The sequence below is a fragment of the Pecten maximus genome, chromosome 14, assembly GCF_902652985.1.
Source record: "Pecten maximus chromosome 14, xPecMax1.1, whole genome shotgun sequence".
Classification (NCBI taxonomy): domain Eukaryota; kingdom Metazoa; phylum Mollusca; class Bivalvia; order Pectinida; family Pectinidae; genus Pecten; species Pecten maximus.
The window spans coordinates 16600562-16627048 of NC_047028.1; the positions used below are offsets into that span (position 1 = coordinate 16600562).

Sequence of the window (26487 nt, forward strand, 5' to 3'; positions counted from 1 at the left end):
TGAGCGATTTGTCGGGAAGGACTGGCCAAACTGCTATCGTCTCACATCATAGGCTGAAACTTTACGTTTTGACAATTTATATAATTTTATTGATGTCAATACACTACTGATACATGTTTAGATATGTATCTAATACTTTTACAGCCTTGTGTGATAGGGGAAAAGTGAGTGTCTTGTAAGTCTGATTGTAGACTGGATGTAAGGGTGAGTGAGCGGACATATTATAAAGTTGGTAATACCTTTTACATGTGACACTTAAATAAAAAAAATTTGAATTGTTAACTTTCAATGGCGGTCTCTCAGTTTTTTGTTAAATAAATCCATTTCACAATCAAAATAAGGATTTAGAGTAGTACAATTGAGTTTGATAAGACGAAATTTCAGACATTGTGACTGTCAGACGTCTCAAACTCGGATGGTCATTAACCATATACATGTATGAGGAAAGTTTTTGGTGAAATCAAATACTTAAGAATCTTCTTGTGAACAATACATACACTGAAACATATAAAGAGATTTATATAATATCTCAAATGCTATGATTGTATGTAATACCTACATTGTTATTGAAAACTACATTAACGTTATGTATGTTATTATTGAACAAGGTATACTCTGCATTGTGTACTCTGTACTGTCAAAGTCATTACAGTCAGATAAACCGAAAATAACGCCATTATCACAATGCTAATAAGCAGTTGCCACCATACGCCTATAACACCTAGTGGGTCATGTGACATTGAAAAAGCCGGGAACTTTTTGGTTGGTTCAGTTTTTAAACTCCAAATGGGTTCCCATGCTACATTTGCCCACCAGACATCTTGCTGCCATTTCAACTATAACAACATTAAAACCACTGTTCATTGCCTAAATGAAAATATAAACTCAACCAATCAGAAATCTGCATATAAACAATTGAAAGTCAATTATATCATTGAGAAGACACAGTAATAAGGAAAACCTATATGAAGAAGGAAAAATTAAAGGTATGAAAAGCCGCCATAGCACAAATTTATAGCAGTGACCAAGACGAGATACTAGTAATGTTTTGTTTGTTTGACCCATCAGGTTGTTTGCGTTTGTTAAATAATGATTATGGATACTTAAATTTTATTAGGGCGAGACACAATTGAAAGTGATCGAAGCTGAAGTTTGACTTTTATCAAAAATCAGAGGAACGCACTCAGATATACCTGAATATGATTCGTCACACCTAAAAGTTCATCGTACAAGGAATGACGAGAGATTGTGATGATTTTTGTAGTGTATATATAACGTTAAACACGAAATAGCATGGTTCAGTATACAAATCTTTCCTTATCCGTTTATTATACAATATAGATCCTACATCATTTTGGAGATACATTGTATTTGGCTACTGCAAAAGAAAACCCGAAAAAGACGTTGTACCGAAATTGCCAAATAGGTAGGTTCCCGGTGCATATTCATGTACTCGAACCCAAACTTCGTCTCCTTGGTGCAGCTCTAACACTAAAGAACCTCCTCCTGACCCACTGTACTGGGAATCTCCAGAAAAAGCTTTCCCGGTCACGGCACCATTTTTGATGAGTTCCGTGTACACATAACGTGGATTTGCGTGAACAGTCCATGAGAACACATACACACCAGCACGTGTACAGGTGAAGGTACCGGTGTTCCCGCTGTAAGAACCGCCAAGGTTGGTGGTCACTTTATCGAAATGAATTTCCATTAAACTAGTGATTGGCTTAATTTCATGACTAAGAACAGCATAGAATGCAACCATACCTGCATTGTCCGACACACGTTTTTCTTTTCCAGAATTAGTACTCTCTAGTGTAGACATTTTAAAAACTCCAGGTTTTCTTCCAGACGGCGAATGTAGTTCGTCCATAGTAAAAGTTAAATTGTTGTCAAATGTGTTGGGGATGGTTTTATGAAGGGAGTTCAATTTCCCACGATGTTGCATTTTCTCAACGCGAGTTGCATGCCTCTGGTTATCATCCGTTAGGTTCTCAAGGTCAGAAATTCGGCGCTGATCAATTTGTCGTTGTTCCTCAAGGTCAGAAATACGCCTTTGATCAGTTTGTTGCTGTTTCTCAAGGATAGTAATACGGCTTTGATAAGTTTGTTGCTGTTTTTCGAGTTCACGGATGCGGAGTGTATCTTCATTGCGCCGATGTTCTAAAGCAGATAACCTTAGCTGTAGGTCCGATATGACATCCCGGTTCGTTTTTAGGATACTGTCATTCTCGTCAAGTGTTTGTCCTCTTACTGCTGCAATGGGACATAACACTCTGACCACCATACCACAAGTCGTGGCTCTTTTTGGGAAAATCAGATAAATTGAGCTAATATTCTGAACTGGTATTTCCTCCTATTGTCACGGCCAGACACACAATGATAGTGTTGGTTACTTATCTGGTCAGTATACTGACCTCTTACAATTCCAAATCTGTATTGATAAGATAAAAGGAAGCACAGCTAACAAAGTGAACGGTCCATGTGATGTCTCGTAATATTACAGCGCTGTTTCTCCCTTATTGTTGAATAAAGAAACAACAATTCAAGGTGTTCCTAATATTCAAGGTGCACTTTTTAATTATTTCCTCGTCGTCATGGTTAGGAGACCGACAGAAATGCGCCTCGTTACAAATCCTTTAAGATATCGTTACATAAATATATAGTATATAAAGTAGTCTATTCTATCGATATTTATTTCGTCATGTTTATACTGGTGTTGCTACTCGTTCATTGTTTAACTAGATAATATATTCCAATTATAGACATTGTTAGCCATAACGTCATCACATACCTTCATCACATACTTTCATCACATACCTTCATCCATCGATTCATCTCCTTATGACAAATACTTCCTTGGTAATCGTAAAAATCAAATTGCAAACATGGTCTGATGCTCATTGTAGGCCACATCGTAAGTAAAATGTGGAGCTATAAAGGGGGATGACTATCAAATTATTAAGTATGTTTCTCGTACAATGCGTATTATTTGCTTTGATATTTTAGGTCATGGACCCACACATACAAAAAAAGGAGATAATTTTGAAGTTTATTTTACAGTCAACTACAGAAATCCATATCAGGCGAAATAATTATTTGAAAACATATATTGATTTCTTCTGTTGGTTCGGATCTTACTGAGGGAGAAAAATGTGGTAGTCGGGGAAAACCCGTGTAATCTAACATGTAAGGTAAGTTAGGTCTAACATGTAAGGTAAGTTAGGTCTAACATGTAAGGTATGTTAGGTCTAACATGTAAGGTAAGTTAGGTCTAATATGTAAGGTAAGTTAGGTCTAACATTTAAGGTAAGTTAGGTAAGTTAGGTCTAACATGTAAGGTATGTTAGGTCTAACATGTACGGTAAGTTAGGTCTAACATGTAAGGTAAGTTAGGTATAACATGTAAGGTAAGTTAGGTCTAACATGTAAGGTATGTTAGGTCTAACATGTAAGGTAAATTAGGTCTAACATGTAAGGTAAGTTAGGTCTAACATGTAAAGTAAGTTAGGTCTAACATGTAAGGTATGTTAGGTCTAACATGTAAGGTAAGTTAGGTCTAACATGTAAGGTATGTTAGGTCTAACATGTAAGGTAAATTAGGTCTAACATGTAAGGTAAGTTAGGTCTAACATGTAAAGTAAGTTAGGTCTAACATGTAAGGTATGTTAGGTCTAACATGTAAGGTAAGTTAGGTCTAACATGTAAGGCAAGTTAGGTCTAACATGTAAAGTAAGTTATGTCAAACATGTAAGGTAAGTTAGGTCTAACATGTAAGGTAAGTTATATCTAACATGTAAGGTAAGGTATATCTTACATGTAAGGTTAGGTATATCTAACATGTAAGGTAAGTTAGGTCTAACATGTAAGGTAAGTTAGGTCTAACATGTAAGGTGAGTTAGGTCTAACATGTAAGGTAAGTTAGGTCTAACATATCAAGTATGTTATGTCTAACATGTAAGGTTAGTTAGGTCTAACATGTAAGGTAAGTTAGGTCTAACATGTAAGGTAAGTTAGGTATAACATGTAAGGTAAGTTAGGTCTAACATGTTAAGTAAGTTAGGTCTAACATGTAAGGTAAGTTAGGTCTAACATGTAAGGTATGTTAGGTTTAACATGTAAAGTAAGTTAGGTCTAACATGTAAGGTATGTAAGGTCTAACATGTAAGGTAAGTTATGTCTAACATATAAGGTAAGTTAGGTCTAATATGTAAGGTAAGTTATGTCTAACATGTAAGGTATGTTAGGTCTAACATGTAAGGTAAGTTAGGTCTAACATGTAAGGTATGTTAGGTCTAACATGTAAGGTAAGTTTTATCTAACATGTAAGGTAAGTTATATCTAACATGTAAGGTATGTAAGGTCTAACATGTAAGGTAAGTTATGTCTAACATATAAGGTAAGTTAGGTCTAACATGTAAGGTAAGTTTTATCTAACATGTAAGGTAAGTTAGGTCTAATATGTAAGGTAAGTTAGGTCTAACATGTAAGGTATGTTAGGTCTAACATGTAAGGTAAGTTTTATCTAACATGTAAGGTAAGTTAGGTCTAACATGTAAGGTAAGTTAGGTCTAACATGTAAGGTAAGTTAGGTCTAACATGTAAGGTATGTTAGGTCTAACATGTAAGATAAGTTAGGTCTAACATATAAGGTAAGTTATATCTAACATGTAAGGTAAGTTAGGTCTAACATGTAAGGTAGGTTAGGTCTAACATGAAAGGGATGTTAGGTCTAACATGTAAGGTATGTTAGGTCTAACATGTAAGGTAAGTTAGGTCTAACATGTAAGGTAAGTTAGGTCTAACATGTAAGGTATGTTAGGTCTAACATGTCAGGTAAGTTAGGTCTAACATGTAAGGTAAGTTAGGTCTAACATGTAAGGTAAGTTAGGTCTAACATGTAAGGTATGTTAGGTCTAACATGTAAGGTATGTTAGGTCTAACATGTAAGGTAAGTTAGGTCTAACATGTAAGGTATGTTAGGTCTAACATGTAAGGTAAGTTATATCTAACATGTAAGGTAAGTTAGGTCTAACATGTAAGGTAAGTTAGGTCTAACATGTAAGGTAAGTTAGGTCTAACATGTACAGTGACATACGTTAGGACCGCGAGTTATCGACGATAGAAAGACAAATATTTATTTTGCTTCAATGCACACTTTCGTTTACTTACTTAGAACAATTAATTCATAAACAAAACAAAACACCTTAAAAATTGCTATTTGAAAAAAAACTGTTAATCAGTAACATTTTCAATTATAAAAGAAAAACTCCAGAAGGAGTCAAACCCTCGACCGACAGTTTACAAGACTGTCACTCTAACCTACTGAGCTATAGAGCCTCTATTTCGGAAGCACTTTATTACAGTTTTTAAGCTTATTCTATCATGACTTCTTGATGCTATGGAGTATGCAAGCAGTCTAAATAGAGATCCTGGAATTGAATTTAATGATATCACTGGCGACACATGTACTGATATAAAAGATCATCATCATGCATCATCATACTAGCTATTTTGTCGCTTTTTCCCCCTTTATTGTGATGAAGAGTATATATATTCTATATAGACTCATTTGGTTTAGATGGTGATGAATTAATAATCAATATCAAGGAGGTGAACACAGTATTTTTCACTCTGGAAGACCAATATTGATTTTGAGCATTTTAAACCAAATTATCAATTTATCCCACTAACTTTCGGTAGCTTTGTTAGACAAATCACTATATGACAGAATTTTGATTGGATGGGTGTTGTTGTTTTTTTGATAAAATTTCATATCTATGACCGCTTTAGTAAAAAAAAAAAAGCATGCGGGGAAACTGATTTAGATAGCATATATGCTATTTGACTTGGGCGTTATAGATGTGACGCCGTTTGACCATTTCCGAACGTCATACGAGGACGATTGCAGTTTAAACACCGGGCAACAACATTTTTCTGATCTATCAGAGTTACTTCCCTTCGTTTAACGCTCTATCAATACAGCATTGGGGTCGAGCTCGGGGATGAATAATGATGAGAGGACGAGGATGGGTCACAATGAGAGGATGTTGATTGTTCACAGTGAGAGGACGAGGATTGGTCACAAAGAGAGGACGAGTATTGGTCACAATGAGAGGACGAGGATGGGTCACAATGAGAGGTCGAGGATTGGTCACAATGAGAGGACGAGGATTGGTCACAAATAGAGGACGAGGATTGGTCACAATGAGAGGACGAGAATTGGTCACAATGAGAGGACGAGGATGGGTCACAATACGAGGATTGGTGACAATGAGAGGACGAGGATTGGTCATAATGAGAGGACGAGTATAGGTCATAATGAGAGGAAGATAAAGAAAATAAAAAGGACTGAAACACGGACAGAAACAGAACAAGAACTAAACGTTTTCAAATGGAACAGATCAAGATTCGTCTTTTCGAAGATGTGCCTTCGTTACTACTGAAACTCGCAGTGATTTTTGTTTAGAATTCATTAGTTACGCCCCTTGTTATACGCCTGTTCTATTTGTAGTAGGAAGTAAAACGAATTGTGACCCATCCTCGTCCTCTCCTTAAGGAATCTCTTCTTTTTTTATTATTTAACATAATTATCCTGTATTAAATCATAAATATATGGTTAATTAGTTTTCTAAATGAAATTAACAAGTCGGCATTACTAGTAACATGCTTTAGTTTAAACAATTTTATTTGCCAAGAGACCAAACCATTTGGCACAACTAATCCCAACATTTACTACGCCCTGATATCAAATAGACAAAATGGCGTACTGGAGTGACGAGTATCCTGATTATAACATTACAACACAGAAAAAAGCCGGATCGTATTGAACACCTCTGGCTTGCGAAGTTGTTCACAAATGTGATAGATTACTTCATACATTACGTGTTAGACCGAAAGGTTGTCTTTTAATGCATTTTACACAATTCAAAAATATCATTGTTAAATTGCATAAACAAATCCGGAATACCAGATAATGATGTGTCAAGACTTGTGTCATTAACGCAATTCAGATTAGTTTCCGGGATTTTAAGTGACACACAAGATGAAACTACCTATAAAAAGTAGTATAAGATATGTAAGGACACCTGTATGAGGAAACCTGCCCGATGACGTGGGTTTTCCCACAGGTGCTTGGGGTGAGAAATTATATACAATGTATTGCATATGCAATTTATAATTTCTTCTCCTAAGCACCTGGGGGTTTTCCCGGGGTTCTCCTGGCAAACAAATTAATAGAACTTGATATAACTTGTTTCACAACTGTTGTAAAATAAATGAAGTTAATGTACAATATTCCTAGAAATTTTGATTTATTTAATGCATATCCTGTTTGTCACTGCCCTCTCGTTAACTCACTAGCACAAATCGTAACACGCTTGTCACACAATGACAGAATTTTCATCACTTTCCCTTTTTTTTCCTATTTTTTTAATTTAATTTTTTTTTTATAATTACTATTTCTTTTGGTTTTTTACTAAACATTTCCAGTTTCTGATAAAAGCACCTCTTTCACATTCATCATGAAATTACGCACTTGTCAGACGGTGACAAGATTTACACAAATGTTCTTACTGAAAATATATAAAAGACCGCAGTAAAAGATTGAAACGGGAACACAGATTTACAAGAAGTTCGGACTTAACAATAAGGTAAGTAAAATAAAGCTCTTGAAATACAACTTAGGGTTACTGTAGAAAATATCTTACTGTAGAAAATATCTTACTGTAGAAAATATCTTCTTTTCTGAAAAAAATCAAACTGATTATATCAAAATTATATTTAATGATTCTAACCGCGAACTTCACTATGTATACAGTACTTTTCAATAACTTAAAAAAAATGGTACAATCATGATTTCAAAATTACTAATTAAATGTAACTTTAAGCGTAGCATTTCCACCATGTTTAAAAACCTGTGGAGAACAAAATGAAACTATTTTTAAAAAAATATGTAAATGAAAATAATGAGAGAACACAATGTATTAATTGTTATAGGAAAACGGTAAATAGAACTTGCGGAAGGAGAGGTTTGGAACACTCGCTTTCCAAGCCATTGTTTTTATACATGCTAAAAGAAATATCTGGAGCTAACAGTTATTTACAACAAAACCTGTGATTGAAAGAAAAGAAAATATTTGTTAATTAAAAAGCAGGCTCCAGAGGGAGTCGAACCCTCGACCTCCAGTTTACTAGACTGGCGCTCTAACCAACTGAGCTATGGAGCCGACATATTCATAGGTGATTATAAAATTTTCTCGAATTAATTAATAATTTCAAGATTTTAGTTTTTTGGATTTTTTTTTAATCCCAGGACTTGTTGACAGTTCCACTAACCTTTATAGCATTTTACAAAAGGTAATTTTAAAATGGTAACTAGTTACAACAAAAACTGTGATTGGAAGAAAAGAAACATTTGTTAATTAAAAAGCAGGCTCCAGAGGGAGTCGAACCCTCGACCTCCAGTTTACTAGACTGGCGCTCTAACCAACTGAGCTATGGAGCCTCCATATCTATAGCTTATTGTAAAACTTTGTCGAATTCATTAATAAGTTCGCGTTTTTTAGCTCACCTGGCCCGAAGGGCCAGTGAGCTTATGGCATGGCGCAGCGTCCGTCGTCCGTCGTCCGTCGTCGTCCGTCGTCCGTCCGTCAACTTTTCCTTTAAATCGCTACTAGTCCTAAACTACTCAGTGGATTTTGACCAAATTTGGTCTGAAGCATCCTTGGGTGAAGGGGAACCAATTTTGTATAAACGGTGGGTCTGGCCCCCCAGGGGCCTCAGGGGCGGGGCCCAAAAGGGGAAATATAGCAAATTCTTTAAAATCCTTCTTCTTCTGTAGAAATGAAGGGATTTGATTCATATTTGGTCTGAAGCATCCATGGGTGAAGGGGAACCAATTTTGTATAAACGTCCGTCGTCCGTCGTCCGTCGTCGTCCGTCGTCCGTCCGTCAACTTTTCCTTTAAATCGCTACTAGTCCTAAACTACTCAGTGGATTTTGACCAAATTTGGTCTGAAGCATCCTTGGGTGAAGGGGAACCAATTTTGTATAAACGGTGGGTCTGGCCCCCAGGGGCCTCAGGGGCGGGGCCCAAAAGGGGAAATATAGCAAATTCTTTAAAATCCTTCTTCTTCTGTAGAAATGAAGGGATTTGATTCATATTTGGTCTGAAGCATCCATGGGTGAAGGGGAACCAATTTTGTATAAACGGTGGGTCTGCCCCCCCCCCCCCCCCCCCCCCCCCCCCCGGGGCCTTAGGGGCGGGGCCCAATAGGGGAAATATAGCAAATTCTTTAAAATCCTTCTTCTTCTGTAGAAATGAAGGGATTTGCTTCATATTTGGTCTGAAGCATCCTTGGGTGAAGGGGAACCAATTTTGTATAAACAGTGGGTCTGGTCCCCCACGGGCCTTAGGGGCGGGGCCCGATAGGGGAAATATAACGAATTCTTTAAAATCCTTCTTCTTCTGTAGAAATGAAGGGATTTGCTTCATATTTGGTCTGAAGCATCCTTGGGTGAAGGGGAACCAATTTTGTATAAACAGTGGGTCTGGTCCCCAACGGGCCTTAGGGGCGGGGCCCGATAGGGGAAATATAACGAATTCTTTAAAATCCTTCTTCTTCTGTAGAAATGAAGGGATTTTATTCACATTTGGTTTGAAGCATCCTTGGGTGAAGGGGAACCAATTTTGTATAAACGTTGGGTCTGGCCCCCCAGGGGTTTGGGGGTGGGGCCCAATAGGGGAATATAGCATATTCTTTAAAATCCTTCTTCTTCTGCAGGAATAAAGGGATTTGATCCATGTTTGGTCTGAAGCATCCTTGGGTGAAGGGGAACCAATTTTGTATAAACGGTGGGTCTGGCCTCCCAGGGGCCTGAGGGGCGGGGCCCAATAGGGGAAATATAGCAAATTCTTTAAAATATTTCTTCTGTAGAAATGAAGGGATTTGATTCATATTTGATCTGAAGCATCCTTGGGTAAAGGGGAACCAATTTTGTATAAACGGTGGGTCTGGCCCCCAGGGGCCTTAGGGGCGGGGCCCAATAGGGGAAATATAGCAAATTCTTTAAAATCCTTCTTCTTCTGTAGAAATGAAGGGATTTGCTTCATATTTGGTCTGAAGCATCCTTGGGTGAAGGGGAACCAATTTTGTATAAACAGTGGGTCTGGTCCCCCACGGGCCTTAGGGGCGGGGCCCGATAGGGGAAATATAACGAATTCTTTAAAATCCTTCTTCTTCTGTAGAAATGAAGGGATTTGCTTCATATTTGGTCTGAAGCATCCTTGGGTGAAGGGGAACCAATTTTGTATAAACAGTGGGTCTGGTCCCCAACGGGCCTTAGGGGCGGGGCCCGATAGGGGAAATATAACGAATTCTTTAAAATCCTTCTTCTTCTGTAGAAATGAAGGGATTTTATTCACATTTGGTTTGAAGCATCCTTGGGTGAAGGGGAACCAATTTTGTATAAACGTTGGGTCTGGCCCCCCAGGGGTTTGGGGGTGGGGCCCAATAGGGGAATATAGCATATTCTTTAAAATCCTTCTTCTTCTGCAGGAATAAAGGGATTTGATCCATGTTTGGTCTGAAGCATCCTTGGGTGAAGGGGAACCAATTTTGTATAAACGGTGGGTCTGGCCTCCCAGGGGCCTGAGGGGCGGGGCCCAATAGGGGAAATATAGCAAATTCTTTAAAATATTTCTTCTGTAGAAATGAAGGGATTTGATTCATATTTGATCTGAAGCATCCTTGGGTAAAGGGGAACCAATTTTGTATAAACGGTGGGTCTGGCCCCCAGGGGCCTTAGGGGCGGGGCCCAATAGGGGAAATATAGCAAATTCTTTAAAATCCTTCTTCTTCTGTAGAAATGAAGGGATTTGCTTCATATTTGGTCTGAAGCATCCTTGGGTGAAGGGGAACCAATTTTGTATAAACAGTGGGTCTGGTCCCCCACGGGCCTTAGGGGCGGGGCCCGATAGGGGAAATATAACAAATTCTTTAAAATCCTTCTTCTTCTGTAGAAATGAAGGGATTTTATTCATATTTGGTTTGAAGCATCCTTGGGTGAAGGGGAACCAATTTTGTATAAACGGTGGGTCTGGCCCCCCAGGGGCTTGGGGGTGGGGCCCAATAGGGGAATATAGCATATTCTTTAAAATCTTTCTTCTTCTGCAGGAATAAAGGGATTTGATCCATCATTGGTCTGAAGCATCCTTGGGTGAAGGGGAACCAATTTTGTATAAACGGTGGGTCGGCCTCCCAGGGGCCTTAGGGGTGGGGCCCAATAGGGGAAATATAGCAAATTCTTTGAAATCCTTCTTCTTCCGTAGGAATAAAGGGATTTGATCCATATTTGGTCTGAAACATCCTTGGGTGTAGGGAAACCAATTTTGTATAAACGGTTGGTCTGGCCCCCCAGGGGCCTTAAGTGTGGGGCCCAATAGGGGAAATAGGGTTAATCCTTTAAATCGCTACTAGTCATAAAGTTATGAATGAATTAGAACCAAATTTGGTCAGGAACATCCTCGGGAGAAGGGGAACAGAGTTTGTATACATTTTTACTCTGAACCCCCAGGGGCCTGAGGGGCGGGGCCAAATAGAGGAAATAGGGTTAATCATTTAAATCGCTACTAGTCATAAAGTTATGGATGAATTTGAACCAAATTTGGTCAGGAACAAGTTTGTATAAATTTTTACTCTGAACCCCAAGGAGCCTGAGGGGCGGGGCCAAATAGGGGAAATAGAGATTAAGTCTTTAAATCGCTACAAGTCATAAAGTTATGAATGAATTAGAACCATATTTGGTCAGGAACATCCTTGGGGGGAGGGGAACAGATCTAGAGTTTGTATAAATTTTACTCTGAACACCCAGGGGCCTGAGGGGCGGAGTCTAAGAGGCCCAAGGGTCTTTCCCCACCCTAAGGGACTTAGTTTCTTCACAATTAGGTTGTAAAAATAATCCATAGGGTCTTTCAGTCCCTTAGAGAGTATGTGTATGAACAAATTGAACATGAACATTATTTTGACATTTGGTCAAATCCAACAAGGTGAGCGATACAGGCCCCATGGGCCTCTTGTTTTAATCACAGGACATATTTACATTTCCAATAATGTTGCTGCCATTATAGCTTTTTACAAAATTTAATTTTTCTAAAGCATGTAGAGGTTACTATTATTTACAACAAAAATCGTGATTAGAAGAAAAGAAACATAATTGTTATTTATTAAAAAGAAGGCTCCAGAGGGAGTCGAACCCTCGACCTCCAGTTTACTAGACTGGCGCTCTAACCAACTGAGCTATGGAGCCTCCATTTTCTTGTAAGTTTTTGTTGAATTCATAAAAAAATTCAAGAGTTGTTGCCCCCAGGACCAAAAATATCCCAATTCAGATTGGACATGCGACAAGTGTTCTTATCTGAAAAAAGATTTCGAGATTATTACCTTTAAGAGCTCGTGGAGTTTATTGGTTAAACTTGTTTTTGATAACTTCATTGGAGTTTATCTAATAATAAGAAAATGTGATGAAAATTATTTTCTTATTAGGCTCGTCTTTTTTAAACCAGTGATGGAATGAAAACCAAAACTGATATTTAATAAAAATGTTTTCCGCCAATTGGCAAAACATGGTCACCGATTTCTACTGTTAATTATGAGGTTCGCGATGGGCTTATCTTATCTTCTCACGACGCCCTACATTGTCAATATACATGAAGTATTATACATATGTACATAGAGGCCCGTAATGTGTTAATGTGTATACAGAACCCAAGTAAGACGTTCTAGTGACAAGTAGTGCAGGAGATAAAACCAAAACAGTTTTTCCTTTGATGTAGGTCAAATAGCAAAATGTAGGTCAAATAGCACAATGCAGGTCAAAAGTAAATACCTACTTTGTGTACATGACCTATTTGAGTTTTATGAGGCTAAATTAGCAATATCCTTGTACATTTCTGAGGTTGTCTTTTTAAACGAATGCCAACCTAGCTCCATAATTCATCTAAAATTACTCTATATACACTAGAATGCGTGTATCTCAAAATACACGTAGGCTCATACACTAGAATGCGTGTATCTCAAAATACACGTAGGCTGTAACAAATCCACACTACAATGTAAGATAGGTTTGCAAAAATATCTTAGTTTGTGTGATGAACAGAATATTACTTTTTTTGTCATTTTTGATGAAACTCGCCAAGAATATTTCATTTTACCCAGATTGATTTTCGAATGAAATAAAAACAAATGAAAAAAATCCATAAAAAAGCCCAAACAATTTTGTGGGAAATGATGGCGATATAAAACCGTTTTAGCTTACATTAATATCATGAGTTTTCATTGTAATGTCACCTTGACCTCTGTTGAAGCCTTTAACTTTTACTAGATGATGCTAAGCAGTCTTCATGAATACAATTCGGATGACCTATAAATAAAATGTCGACCGTTATCTATTAAAAGGTTAAGCTAGCCGTTAGCTTTCCATACCTGCTATTATTTTAAAATAAATTTGTACTTCCGTAGATAAATAGACCGATAAGATATATCGTGTCAAATGCTGTAAAGCTCGCTTTGGTGTTGGATCGAGTGATGCTTTAGATCACAGAATTCATACTACATTCTTTCATCAAGAATTCTGTAAGTGATTTAATATTTTTACAATTTAAATAGCGATTGAATGGTGTTTGTATTGCGTTTACGGTGGTATGAACGCAATCGGATACACACATATTCTATATAGAGCTAAAATATTAATTACATGTATGTCTGTATCCCATTACGTTCATACTACTGTAAACGCAATAAAAACACTATTCAATGCATATATTTACATCATACATAATCGTGGAAATACCGTACAAAGAAAATAAAAGTCGTGATTTGTTGCGACGTTGGTAACTACGGCAGTCGTGGTTGCTAAGATAATATAGTTCCAGTGTATCTACGTAAAGACACTTGTATTATTTACTAAATTAAAAGAAACAACTCAACATTTTTGTTTAAAACATTTTACGTTTTCAATTCATTAATATATTCACAATCCACAAATTTCGTCTGGCATTAACTATGGTTGTCAAGCACAGCGTGTATTGACACAGACTTGTAGTGACGTGGTCGATTGTTCTATAGGAATTGTACACTTCAGTAGCAATAGCAATAGCAACAGCAGTTAACGGCCTTTTGTAAGTGTATATTCGCTTCTTGGCCTCCTGTTTAAGGTCAATGAAATTAATTTCAGCGCATGCGCTCCTTGGTATTATCTCATTGTTTTATCATATCTAAACTTGATATTAATAATCTATACACACAATGTACATATAATTATTCCAATGGCAAACAAGTCGGGTGTATACATGTGTACAATCGTGTTTAGAGTTGTGTGTGGTGTGTTAAATGCGATGTTTTGGTTTAGCTGGTGTTAACACTAATCATATTTGCCTGGGAATCATTGGTTGCTTTGTTCAAACACTAGCATGTGTAGCAGCCATTTGTTGTTAGCTTACCTCGCTGAGAAGTTAAATATTCACTCATTTCCGCCATCTTCAGTTTAGTTTTGGACAAAACATTCACTTGACATTAGCTTTTTGGACAAAGATCATCGGGTAACAGGAGAAAGCGCTACGTAGATCAGTCCGTTGAAAATGGCGCCGTCTTGTTGACGTTCCGTTAACGTCACCAAGAGACGCCATGATTATGTTAATGATTCCCGCGTTTATTAATTCGCTGAGCCTTTTTTCACTGCTTCACACTAATTTTAACGCAGTCAGCGTTTATTAAGCTGAAGAAGGGAAAGATGTAAATATAAACGATTTTGTAGACTATTTATATTATGTAGAATTTGCCGTAAATGCACTCTATAGTACGTGTGTTTAGCAGACTCATAACTAACTCTCCGTTATGATGAGTAGTGCGTGTGAGTGTTGAAAACTTCACCAGTGTGCAAAATCACACAGTAATATTCAAATTGACGAAATTCGTATTTCGCAGCGACAGAACGAATTAACGAAGCGCTATTTCGCAGCGACAGAACGAATTAACGAAGCGCTATTTCTCGGCGACAGAACGAATGAACGAAGAGCTATTTCTCGGCGACAGAACGAATGAACGGAGCGCTATTTCGCAGCGAAAGAACGAATTAACGAAGCGCTATTTCTCAGCGACAGAACGAATTAACGAAGCGCTATTTCTCAGCGACAGAACGAATTAACGAAGAGCTATTTCTCGGCGACAGAACGAATGAACGAAGCGCTATTTCGCAGCGACAGAACGAATTAACGAAGAGCTATTTCTCGGCGACAGAACGAGTGAACGAAGCCCTATTTCTCGGCGACAGAACGAATGAACGGAGCGCTATTTCGCAGCGAAAGAACGAATTAACGAAGCGCTATTTCTCAGCGACAGAACGATTTAACGAAGAGCTATTTCTCGGCGACAGAACGAATGAACGAAGCGCTATTTCGCAGCGACAGAACGAATTAACGAAGAGCTATTTCTCGGCGACAGAACGAATGAACGAAGCCCTATTTCGCAGCGACAGAACGTCTTTACGACACGTCATTTCGAGCCGATAGTCATTGCTTTTACACCATACAAAATGAACGCTTCACAGGCCAATGACATGTAATCAAATAGAAAAATACGAACCAGCAGAGAAGACTGTTAAAGAATTTAATAGTAGTGGTACAACACAAATTTGTTTTACGGAGGAATGTGATATATTTCATAATTGCCGATATGTTTTTTTCACAGGATATCCTTGATCCAAGATGTTTGTAACTTTGCTAGCACTAGTATTGACAGTTTCTGCACACGCAGTCGACGGTAAGTTGAAACTATTTCATTTAATAGAGGATAGCATCAATAGACATAAGATAGCAAATTTGTGTTTTGGTTTGTTTGTTTGTTTGTTGCTGTTGTTGTTGTTTCTTTTGTAATATTGAATGATAATTTAATGATACATTCGGTCGTTGGTGACGGAGTTACTTACCTACCTGACAACAAAATCATATATCCGGTGTCAGCCATGGTACAGGAAACACATGTTTCCTCTTCCAGTTTTTTGGAGATGACTCGCGATGTATTTAATTTGTTTTGGTGTCTGATCGGTTGTTGTCGTTGTTTTTTCGAAACCATCTTGAATTATGTTATTCTTTCTCGGAGCAGACGATTCTGTATGAATATTTTGGGCGGGTCAGAGTTTAGCGTATCATCAAAAACATAATAGTCCATTTACAACAGACTTTTCAAAATCTGTAACTTATGGTGTCATAATTGGGCGCATAATTTCAGGCCCAAAATTCAACAACTACAATATCACACAAAACCTGCCGCGCGTGCAGTATCACATTTACAATATATACATTACACAGGCAAGCTGTACGTGTGCGGGAAAAGTTTCTGCTTCGGTCAGGGCACCAAGGTTTTCCTGTCGGGAGTAAACATGGCGTGGGACCAGTACGGGCACGACTTCGGAAAACACCAGTATAACACACACCACAAGTCTGAGTTCGAGTCCATAGCCAGACGAGTCGCGGCCGCGGGAGGTAACTCCATTCGTAAGTAATAATGAGTACATGATATTTTAATAAAGAATCGAAACGAGACTAATTCTGGTTTATTTTAGTGAGTCTCCATTTCAGCTTTAAACAAGAAATATCTTTAAAAAAGATAAACGACATAGTTTTAATGCTGGTGGTTATAATGTTAAACTGCTGGTGAAATAAATTAACCAACTAATTAATAAATGCGCAGTTTCAGCACGGATAACAAAATTATATCAGTTTGAATTATTTTTGGTGATAATAAGACTGCATTTGAATCAGGAATATAATTTCATTTATGTGTCATTTTAATAGATACATCCATTTATTCAGCTTGCATTCAATCTTAATTTTGTTTCGTCTTTAACTGCATTTCTGCATTTTGCATTTACCGCTACATTGACCAATCACATACTTCATCTTGACCTGTAACGCCACCTGTCGCGTAACATCCGGAGCCAAAAGAAAATTATACGGCTATGCCGAAAAACAATCAAAGGGAAGAAACAATTATAACTGAAAAGATATCGTTCGACACGTGTGCAGTCCTTGCTGTATAAGGTCAGCATTCTCACGTGTGTAGTCATTATACATTATGTAGGGTCAGCATTCTACACGTGTGTAGTCATTATAGGGTCAGCATTCTACACGTGTGTAGTCATTATAGGGTCAGCATTCTCACGTGTGTAGTCATTATAGGGTCAGCATTCTACACGTGTGTAGCCATTATAGGGTCAGCATTCGACACGTGTGTAGTCCTGTATAGGGTCAGCATTCGACACCTGTGCAGTCCTTGTTAAGGTCAGCATTCGACACGTGTGTAGTCCTGTATAGGGTCAGCATTCGACACGTGTGTAGTCCTGTATAGGGTCAGCATTCGACACATGTGTAGTCCTGTATAGGGTCAGCATTCGACACGTGTGTAGTCCTGTATAGGGTCAGCATTCGACACCTGTGCAGTCCTTGTTAAGGTCAGCATTCGACACGTGTGTAGTCCTGGTTAAGGTCAGCATTCGACACGTGTGTAGTCCTGGTTAAGGTCAGCATTCGACACGTGTGTAGTCATTATAGGGTCAGTATTCTACACGTGTGTAGTCCTGTATAGGGTCAGCATTCGACACGTGTGCAGTCCTTGTTAAGGTTGGCATTCGACACGTGTGTAGCCCTGTATAGGGTCAGCATTCGACACGTGTGCAGTCCTGTATAAGGTCAGCATTCGACACGTGTGTAGTCCTGTTTAAGGTCAGCATTCGACACGTGTGTAGTCATTATAGGGTCAGTATTCTACACGTGTGTAGTCCTGTATAGGGTCAGCATTCGACACGTGTGCAGTCCTTGTTAAGGTTGGCATTCGACACGTGTGTAGCCCTGTATAGGGTCAGCATTCGACACGTGTGCAGTCCTGTATAAGGTCAGCATTCGACACGTGTGTAGTCCTGTTTAAGGTCAGCATTCGACACGTGTGTAGTCCTGGTTAAGGTCAGCATTCGACACGTGTGTAGTCCTTATTTAAGGTCAGCATTCGACACGTGTGTAGTCCTGTATAGGGTTAGCATTCGACACGTGTGTAGTCCTGGTTAAGGTCAGCATTCGACACGTGTGCAGTCCTTGTTAAGGTCAGCATTCGACACGTGTGTAGTCCTGTTTAAGGTCAGCATTCGACACGTGTGTAGTCCTGTATAGGGTCAGCATTCGACACGTGTGCAGTCCTGTATAGCTAATGATAATTTGTTTCTTTCATTCAGAATTTTTTTAAATGCGATGTTTTGGTTTAGCATGTACACTTTGCTTAACTACATTGTTTGTACTCAACTGTACACAGGAGTATGGGTACACACGGAAGGGCAGATTTCTCCGAAGTTCGACAGCCACGGAATGGTGACGGATACAGATGACGGTCATTCCCTTATCTCAGCCCTACGGGGCTACATCCGATTCGCTCGCACGCAGAAGTTGTTTGTCTTCCTTTGTCTGTGGAATGGCGCATTAAAGCAAGCCGGTAATGAGCGTCTTCAGGGTCTGGTTAAGAGCACAACCAAACTTCAGTCCTATATCGATAATGCTCTCATCCCGATGGTCAAAGGTAAGCAAAGAAAAAACAATAATCCTTGTAACAATAGGCCTTATTGCGATGGTCAGTAGTAAGTTGTATGACATTTATCCTCGTTGCGCCTGTCAGTGGTAACCTAGAGACAAGTAAGCCTCGCTGTGATTGTCAGTGGTTATTTGGAGACAAATAAGCCTCGCTGTGATTGTCATTGGTAACCTAGGGACAAATAAGCCTCGTTGCGACTGTCAGTGATAACCTAGAGACAAATAAGCCTCGTTGCGACTGCCAGTGGTAACCTAGAGACAATAAGCCTCATTGCGACTGCCAGCGGTAACCTAGAGACAATAAGCCTCGTTGCGAGTGTCAGTGGTAACCTAGAGACAATAAGCCTCGTTGCGACTGTCAGTGGTAATCTAGAGACAGTAAGCCTCGTTGCGACTGTCAGTGGTAACCTAGAGACAATAAGCCTCGTTGCGACTGTCAGTGGTAACCAAGAGACAATAAGCCTCGTTGCGACTGTCAGTGGTAACCTAGAGACAATAAGCCTCGTTGCGACTGTCAGTGGTAACCAAGAGATAATAAGCCTCGTTGCGACTGTCAGTTGGTAACCTAGAGACAATAAGCCTCGTTGCGACTGCCAGTGGTAACCTAGAGACAATAAGCCTCGTTGCGATTGTCAGCGGTAACCTAGAGACAAAAAATACTCGTTATGATTGTCAGTGGTAACCTAGAGACAAAAAGCCTCGTTGCGACTGTCAGTGGTTACCTGGAGACAAAATATCCTCATCGTGATTGTCAGTAGTAACCCAGAGACAAATAAGCCTCGTTGCGATGGTCAATAGTAAGCTTTGTACAAATACTCATCGTTGCGACAGTCGGTGAACAAGTGACAGAACGACATACAGAGAACAACACACAGAGAACGAGACACAGAGAACGACACAGAGAGACACAGAGAGACACAGAGAACGACACACAGAGACACAGAGAACGACACACAGAGACACAGAGAACGACACACAGAGACACAGAGAACGACACACAGAGACACAGAGAGACACAGAGAACGACACACAGAGACACAGAGAACGACACACAGAGAACAGAGAACGACACACAGAGAACGACACACAGAACAGAACGACTAACAGGCTAGTTTCCATGGTGATACAATATAAATGATTTTTGTGACAGAATATTTTTCACGATTGCAGCGCTTAAGGATGAGCCTAACCTTGGAGGGTGGGATATCATGAACGAGCCTGAGGGTGAGATTATCGTGGGCCACCAAGACACACACCAACCCTGCTACGATACTAGGTTCCTTCACAATTCAGGAGCAGGATGGGTCCAACAGATGTACACGGCACATCAGATTCAGAGGTTATTTGAAGATTTAATATTCTTACGGTTTAATTGTTTGTTGTTTTTTTATATCTATTTTAATCTGTTTCGCACGTTGTATTTTGAGTTTTTTGTGTGTGTTTTTCATATTGATTAATCACTCAGCCTCTCACCACCACACATACGATTTTTTTTATCATTGCCAACAACTCATATAAAATTGATCAATCATTCAAGGTTTTGTTCTCCGACATGGAACTCTTTATTGCAGGTTCGTGAACTGGCAGACTGCCGCTATCCGCCAACATGACCAGTACGCACTTGTAACTGTCGGGTCGTGGAACCCAAAGTCCAACACCGACAACTTCAACATGCGAAATCTGTACAGTGACCACTGTCTCGTCACTGCAGGTAGCAAATCTCTGGTAGGTCATCTGAAGACAGAACATGTTATTTTACGAAGGCGGAATGCATGCCGCGCGCTTACCCTTGAAGAACGTCTGGTCTTGTCCACCCCCCTTTTTTCCTATGGTCGCATTACAAATTTGCCTTTTATTTATATCTTACCTTTGTTTTATCTTGTCTAACAATATTAATTGAATATACTTGCTTAATCAAACTAACTATACCCATATCCTGCGAAGTCAAAATGATTCTTAGGGAGATAACGCTAACATAGATCGACGATAGAGAATGCCTCGCATCTGTCAGGGACGTTCATCTATGCAGTAAATATCACTAATTTATATACAATTATTATTTATACCTTATCTTATGTATTTTGTATAATTTATTTCAACAGGGAACGTTGAATTTCTTCTCCACACACACATACAGTAGTAAAACTTCTCCTACTACCTACGACTCTGTAGCGCCATTCCGGGTAAGTGAATGACGGAAACTTTACAAAGTTTACAATATTGTTTTGTGTACGAATTCTTCTCTCCGTAAAAATGCTAAAAACAAAGACAAGCAGAAAAAGAAGAAAACAATTATGCTGTTTAATTAAAAACCAAAAACCTGTTTACAGAAAATAAAAACGTCCAGGAAACAGGATCTTAAATGGGCGTCCATGTCTTAATTTCATAAACGATGTGACGCATGTATTATGCTAGTGTCCAAGTTAATAATATCGGCCGAATGTAATAAATTCTGTGTAATATAAAACAAATGTAAATGAATGTGTTGTATTTACATGGCAATGTCACAATATTACTATATAACTAATTTCTGTCTGTAGAAAGAAGCGACATGTATAGGACCGTAAATGACATCCGTAGCGTGTCCGTTTGTAGTCCTAGTTGTAGCCATATAGGGATGGCGACAGTTCATCGCCAAAATGGCTGTCCAAGTACAGGATCAGTGTGTCAATGATAGATACAAGATATAGAATTAGACAATGACAACAAAGGTTGTAAGAATCAAGTTAGAATTGAACAATGACAACAAAAGCTGTAAGAATCAAGTTAGATTTAGACAATGACAACAAAAGCTGTAAGAATCAAGTTAGAATCAGACAATGACAACAAAAGCTGTAAGAATCAAGTTAGATTTAGACAATGACAACAAAAGCTGTAAGAATCAAGTTAGATTTAGACAATGACAACAAAAGCTGTAAGAATCAAGTTAGATTTAGACAATCAAACAAAAGCTGTAAGAATCAAGTTAGATTTAGACAATGACAACAAAAGCTGTAAGAATCAAGTTAGATTTAGACAATGACAACAAAAGCTGTAAGAATCAAGTTAGATTTAGACAATGACAACAAAAGCTGTAAGAATCAAGTTAGATTTAGACAATGACAACAAAAGCTGTAAGAATCAAGTTAGATTTAGACAATGACAACAAAGGTTGTAAGAATCAAGTTAGATTTAGACAATGACAACAAAAGCTGTAAGAATCAAGTTAGATTTAGACAATGACAACAAAAGCTGTAAGAATCAAGTTAGATTTAGACAATCAAACAAAAGCTGTAAGAATCAAGTTAGATTTAGACAATGAAACAAAAGCTGTAAGAATCAAGTTAGATTTAGACAATCAAACAAAATCTGTAAGAATCAAGTTAGATTTAGACAATGACAACAAAAGCTGTAAGAATCAAGTTAGATTTAGACAATGACAACAAAAGCTGTAAGAATCAAGTTAGATTTAGACAATGACAACAAAAGCTGTAAGAATCAAGTTAGATTTAGACAATGACAACAAAAGCTGTAAGAATCAAGTTAGATTTAGACAATGAAACAAAAGCTGTAAGAATCAAGTTAGATTTAGACAATGACAACAAAAGCTGTAAGAATCAAGTTAGATTTAGACAATGACAACAAAAGCTGTAAGAATCAAGTTAGATTTAGACAATGACAACAAAAGCTGTAAGAATCAAGTTAGATTTAGACAATGACAACAAAAGCTGTAAGAATCAAGTTAGATTTAGACAATCAAACAAAAGCTGTAAGAATCAAGTTAGATTTAGACAATCAAACAAAAGCTGTAAGAATCAAGTTGGATTTAGACAATGACAACAAAAGCTGTAAGAATCAAGTTAGATTTAGACAATGAAACAAAAGCTGTAAGAATCAAGTTAGATTTAGACAATGACAACAAAAGCTGTAAGAATCAAGTTAGATTTAGACAATGACAACAAAAGCTGTAAGAATCAAGTTAGATTTAGACAATGACAACAAAAGCTGTAAGAATCAAGTTAGATTTAGACAATGAAACAAAAGCTGTAAGAATCAAGTTAGATTTAGACAATGACAACAAAAGCTGTAAGAATCAAGTTAGATTTAGACAATGACAACAAAAGCTGTAAGAATCAAGTTAGATTTAGACAATGACAACAAAAGCTGTAAGAATCAAGTTAGAATTAGACAATGAAACAAAAGCTGTAAGAATCAAGTTAGATTTAGACAATGACAACAAAAGCTGTAAGAATCAAGTTAGATTTAGACAATGACAACAAAAGCTGTAAGAATCAAGTTAGATTTAGACAATGACAACAAAAGCTGTAAGAATCAAGTTAGATTTAGACAATGACAACAAAGGTTGTAAGAATCAAGTTAGATTTAGACAATCAAACAAAAGCTGTAAGAATCAAGTTAGAATTAGACAATGAAACAAAAGCTGTAAGAATCAAGTTAGATTTAGACAATGACAACAAAAGCTGTAAGAATCAAGTTAGAATTAGACAATGACAACAAAAGCTGTAAGAATCAAGTTAGATTTAGACAATGACAACAAAAGCTGTAAGAATCAAGTTAGATTTAGACAATGACAACAAAAGCTGTAAGAATCAAGTTAGATTTAGACAATGACAACAAAAGCTGTAAGAATCAAGTTAGATTTAGACAATGACAACAAAGGTTGTAAGAATCAAGTTAGATTTAGACAATCAAACAAAAGCTGTAAGAATCAAGTTAGATTTAGACAATGAAACAAAAGCTGTAAGAATCAAGTTAGATTTAGACAATGACAACAAAGGTTGTAAGAATCAAGTTAGATTTAGACAATCAAACAAAAGCTGTAAGAATCAAGTTAGATTTAGACAATGACAACAAAAGCTGTAAGAATCAAGTTAGATTTAGACAATGATAACAAAAGCTGTAAGAATCAAGTTAGAATTAGACAATGACAACAAAAGCTGTAAGAATCAAGTTAGATTTAGACAATGACAACAAAAGCTGTAAGAATCAAGTTAGAATTAGACAATGACAACAAAAGCTGTAAGAATCAAGTTAGATTTAGACAATGACAACAAAAGCTGTAAGAATCAAGTTAGATTTAGACAATGACAACAAAGGTTGTAAGAATCAAGTTAGATTTAGACAATCAAACAAAAGCTGTAAGAATCAAGTTAGATTTAGACAATGACAACAAAAGCTGTAAGAATCAAGTTAGATTTAGACAATGAAACAAAAGCTGTAAGAATCAAGTTAGATTTAGACAATGACAACAAAAGCTGTAAGAATCAAGTTAGATTTAGACAATGACAACAAAGGTTGTAAGAATCAAGTTAGATTTAGACAATGACAACAAAAGCTGTAAGAATCAAGTTAGATTTAGACAATGACAACAAAAGCTGTAAGAATCAAGTTAGATTTAGACAATGACAACAAAGGTTGTAAGAATCAAGTTAGATTTAGACAATCAAACAAAAGCTGTAAGAATCAAGTTAGATTTAGACAATGACAACAAAAGCTGTAAGAATCAAGTTAGATTTAGACAATGAAACAAAAGCTGTAAGAATCAAGTTAGATTTAGACAATGACAACAAAAGCTGTAAGAATCAAGTTAGATTTAGACAATGACAACAAAGGTTGTAAGAATCAAGTTAGATTTAGACAATGACAACAAAAGCTGTAAGAATCAAGTTAGATTTAGACAATGACAACAAAAGCTGTAAGAATCAAGTTAGATTTAGACAATGACAACAAAGGTTGTAAGAATCAAGTTAGATTTAGACAATCAAACAAAAGCTGTAAGAATCAAGTTAGATTTAGACAATGACAACAAAAGCTGTAAGAATCAAGTTAGATTTAGACAATGACAACAAAAGCTGTAAGAATCAAGTTAGATTTAGACAATGACAACAAAAGCTGTAAGAATCAAGTTAGATTTAGACAATGAAACAAAAGCTGTAAGAATCAAGTTAGATTTAGACAATGACAACAAAAGCTGTAAGAATCAAGTTAGATTTAGACAATGACAACAAAAGCTGTAAGAATCAAGTTAGAATTAGACAATGACAACAAAAGCTGTAAGAATCAAGTTAGATTTAGACAATGACAACAAAAGCTGTAAGAATCAAGTTAGATTTAGACAATGACAACAAAAGCTGTAAGAATCAATTTAGATTTAGACAATGACAACAAAAGCTGTAAGAATCAAGTTAGATTTAGACAATCAAACAAAAGCTGTAAGAATCAAGTTAGATTTAGACAATCAAACAAAAGCTGTAAGAATCAAGTTAGATTTAGACAATGACAACAAAAGCTGTAAGAATCAAGTTAGATTTAGACAATGACAACAAAAGCTGTAAGAATCAAGTTAGATTTAGACAATCAAACAAAAGCTGCAAGAATCAAGTTAGATTTAGACAATCAAACAAAATCTGTAAGAATCAAGTTAGATTTAGACAATGACAACAAAGGTTGTAAGAATCAAGTTAGATTTAGACAATCAAACAAAAGCTGTAAGAATCAAGTTAGATTTAGACAATGACAACAAAAGCTGTAAGAATCAAGTTAGATTTAGACAATGATAACAAAAGCTGTAAGAATCAAGTTAGATTTAGACAATCAAACAAAATCTGTAAGAATCAAGTTAGATTTAGACAATGACAACAAAAGCTGTAAGAATCAAGTTAGATTTAGACAATGAAACAAAAGCTGTAAGAATCAAGTTAGATTTAGACAATGACAACAAAAGCTGTAAGAATCAAGTTAGATTTAGACAATGACAACAAAAGCTGTAAGAATCAAGTTAGATTTAGACAATGACAACAAAAGCTGTAAGAATCAAGTTAGATTTTGACAATGACAACAAAGGTTGTAAGAATCAAGTTAGATTTTGACAATAAAACAAGAGCTGTAAGAAATTAAATATAAGTGTTGAACTCCACCGTCATGGTTTCTATGATGATTATAACTGATAAAAATACCGTAGCACTGCGAAAATGTAACTTTCCAAGCTTACCGATTTGTTAGGGAGACTTCTCGATTTGTGAAGAAGACTCCCCCGATTGGTGAGGAAGATTTCCCGATTTGTGAGGGAGATTCACCGGTATTGGACCATAAATTAAGACATGAATTATCAGTAAAATATTTTCATTGTTCCCAATTCTTAAATCCAAATTCTACACAAAATTAAGGTATTATTTTTTCAAAAGATTTAGAAAAGTACATGATAGCCAAGCAGTTCAACTCTTCAGTCATTGCCATACTTAGAAAATCATATATTGTGTTTTTTATTTACAGCACAATGCAACTGCCTATGGCCTGAACCGTCCTTTAGTAGTGGCCGAGTTTAACCAGGTTTTGGGCGGAGGCTGGACAATCGATGGTCAGTTTCCATACCTGTACACACACGGGTACGCCGGGGCGTGGAGTTGGCACGCACGAGCGAATGGCGAGTACACGGACTCACTCGCTACCCAAGAAAAGGGCCTGCGGTCAATCTCGGGACGAACAGGCCACGGTCACATCCGTATCCAAATATAAATGTAATTTGTATAACAGAATAAACCTAACTGCTGTTTAATCTTTAAATTTATCTTGACTCTTATTTTGTGTAAAAAGAAAATGTCTAATCTTAGCCACGACAGCATCAATATTGCATATATATTCTCACACAGGTATATGCTCTTTATATTCGATCTATATTAAAAAATCCCATTACGTCTACCAGTAAACTGAATATCTTACAAAATAATCGACTTATCTTATACACTATACACTCAAACCATACACTGTTTGTGATGTATATCTAAATATAGTAACATTCACACTTATCAGTCTGAAAATTATGTTTCATTATACATAATATGTTATTTTTCCACGCG

At 37.3% G+C, this 26487-nt stretch overlaps 2 protein-coding genes and 3 non-coding genes across 5 annotated transcripts; 1 reads left to right on the forward strand and 4 right to left on the reverse strand.

The window, feature by feature from the left end:
* Positions 1-1289: 1289 nt before the first annotated feature.
* LOC117342940 (otolin-1-like) lies at positions 1290-2394 on the reverse strand. Its single transcript, XM_033905239.1, has one exon. It carries the CDS (start codon positions 2285-2287, stop codon positions 1376-1378), a length of 912 nt encoding a protein of 303 aa, XP_033761130.1. The 5' UTR covers positions 2288-2394; the 3' UTR covers positions 1290-1375.
* Positions 2395-7563: 5169 nt separating this feature from the next.
* Positions 7564-26194, forward strand: LOC117342746 (mannan endo-1,4-beta-mannosidase-like). The gene is made up of 8 exons (XM_033904982.1): positions 7564-7652; positions 15747-15818; positions 16367-16552; positions 18360-18620; positions 19802-19970; positions 20203-20356; positions 20734-20814; positions 25904-26194. Exons 2-8 carry the CDS (start codon positions 15764-15766, stop codon positions 26144-26146), a joined length of 1149 nt encoding a protein of 382 aa, XP_033760873.1. The 5' UTR covers positions 7564-7652; positions 15747-15763; the 3' UTR covers positions 26147-26194.
* Positions 8155-8228, reverse strand: Trnat-agu. The gene has a single exon. It is a non-coding gene; the product is annotated as a tRNA-Thr (tRNA).
* Positions 8433-8506, reverse strand: Trnat-agu. Its single transcript has one exon. It is a non-coding gene; the product is annotated as a tRNA-Thr (tRNA).
* Trnat-agu lies at positions 12236-12309 on the reverse strand. The gene has a single exon. It is a non-coding gene; the product is annotated as a tRNA-Thr (tRNA).
* Positions 26195-26487: the final 293 nt, after the last annotated feature.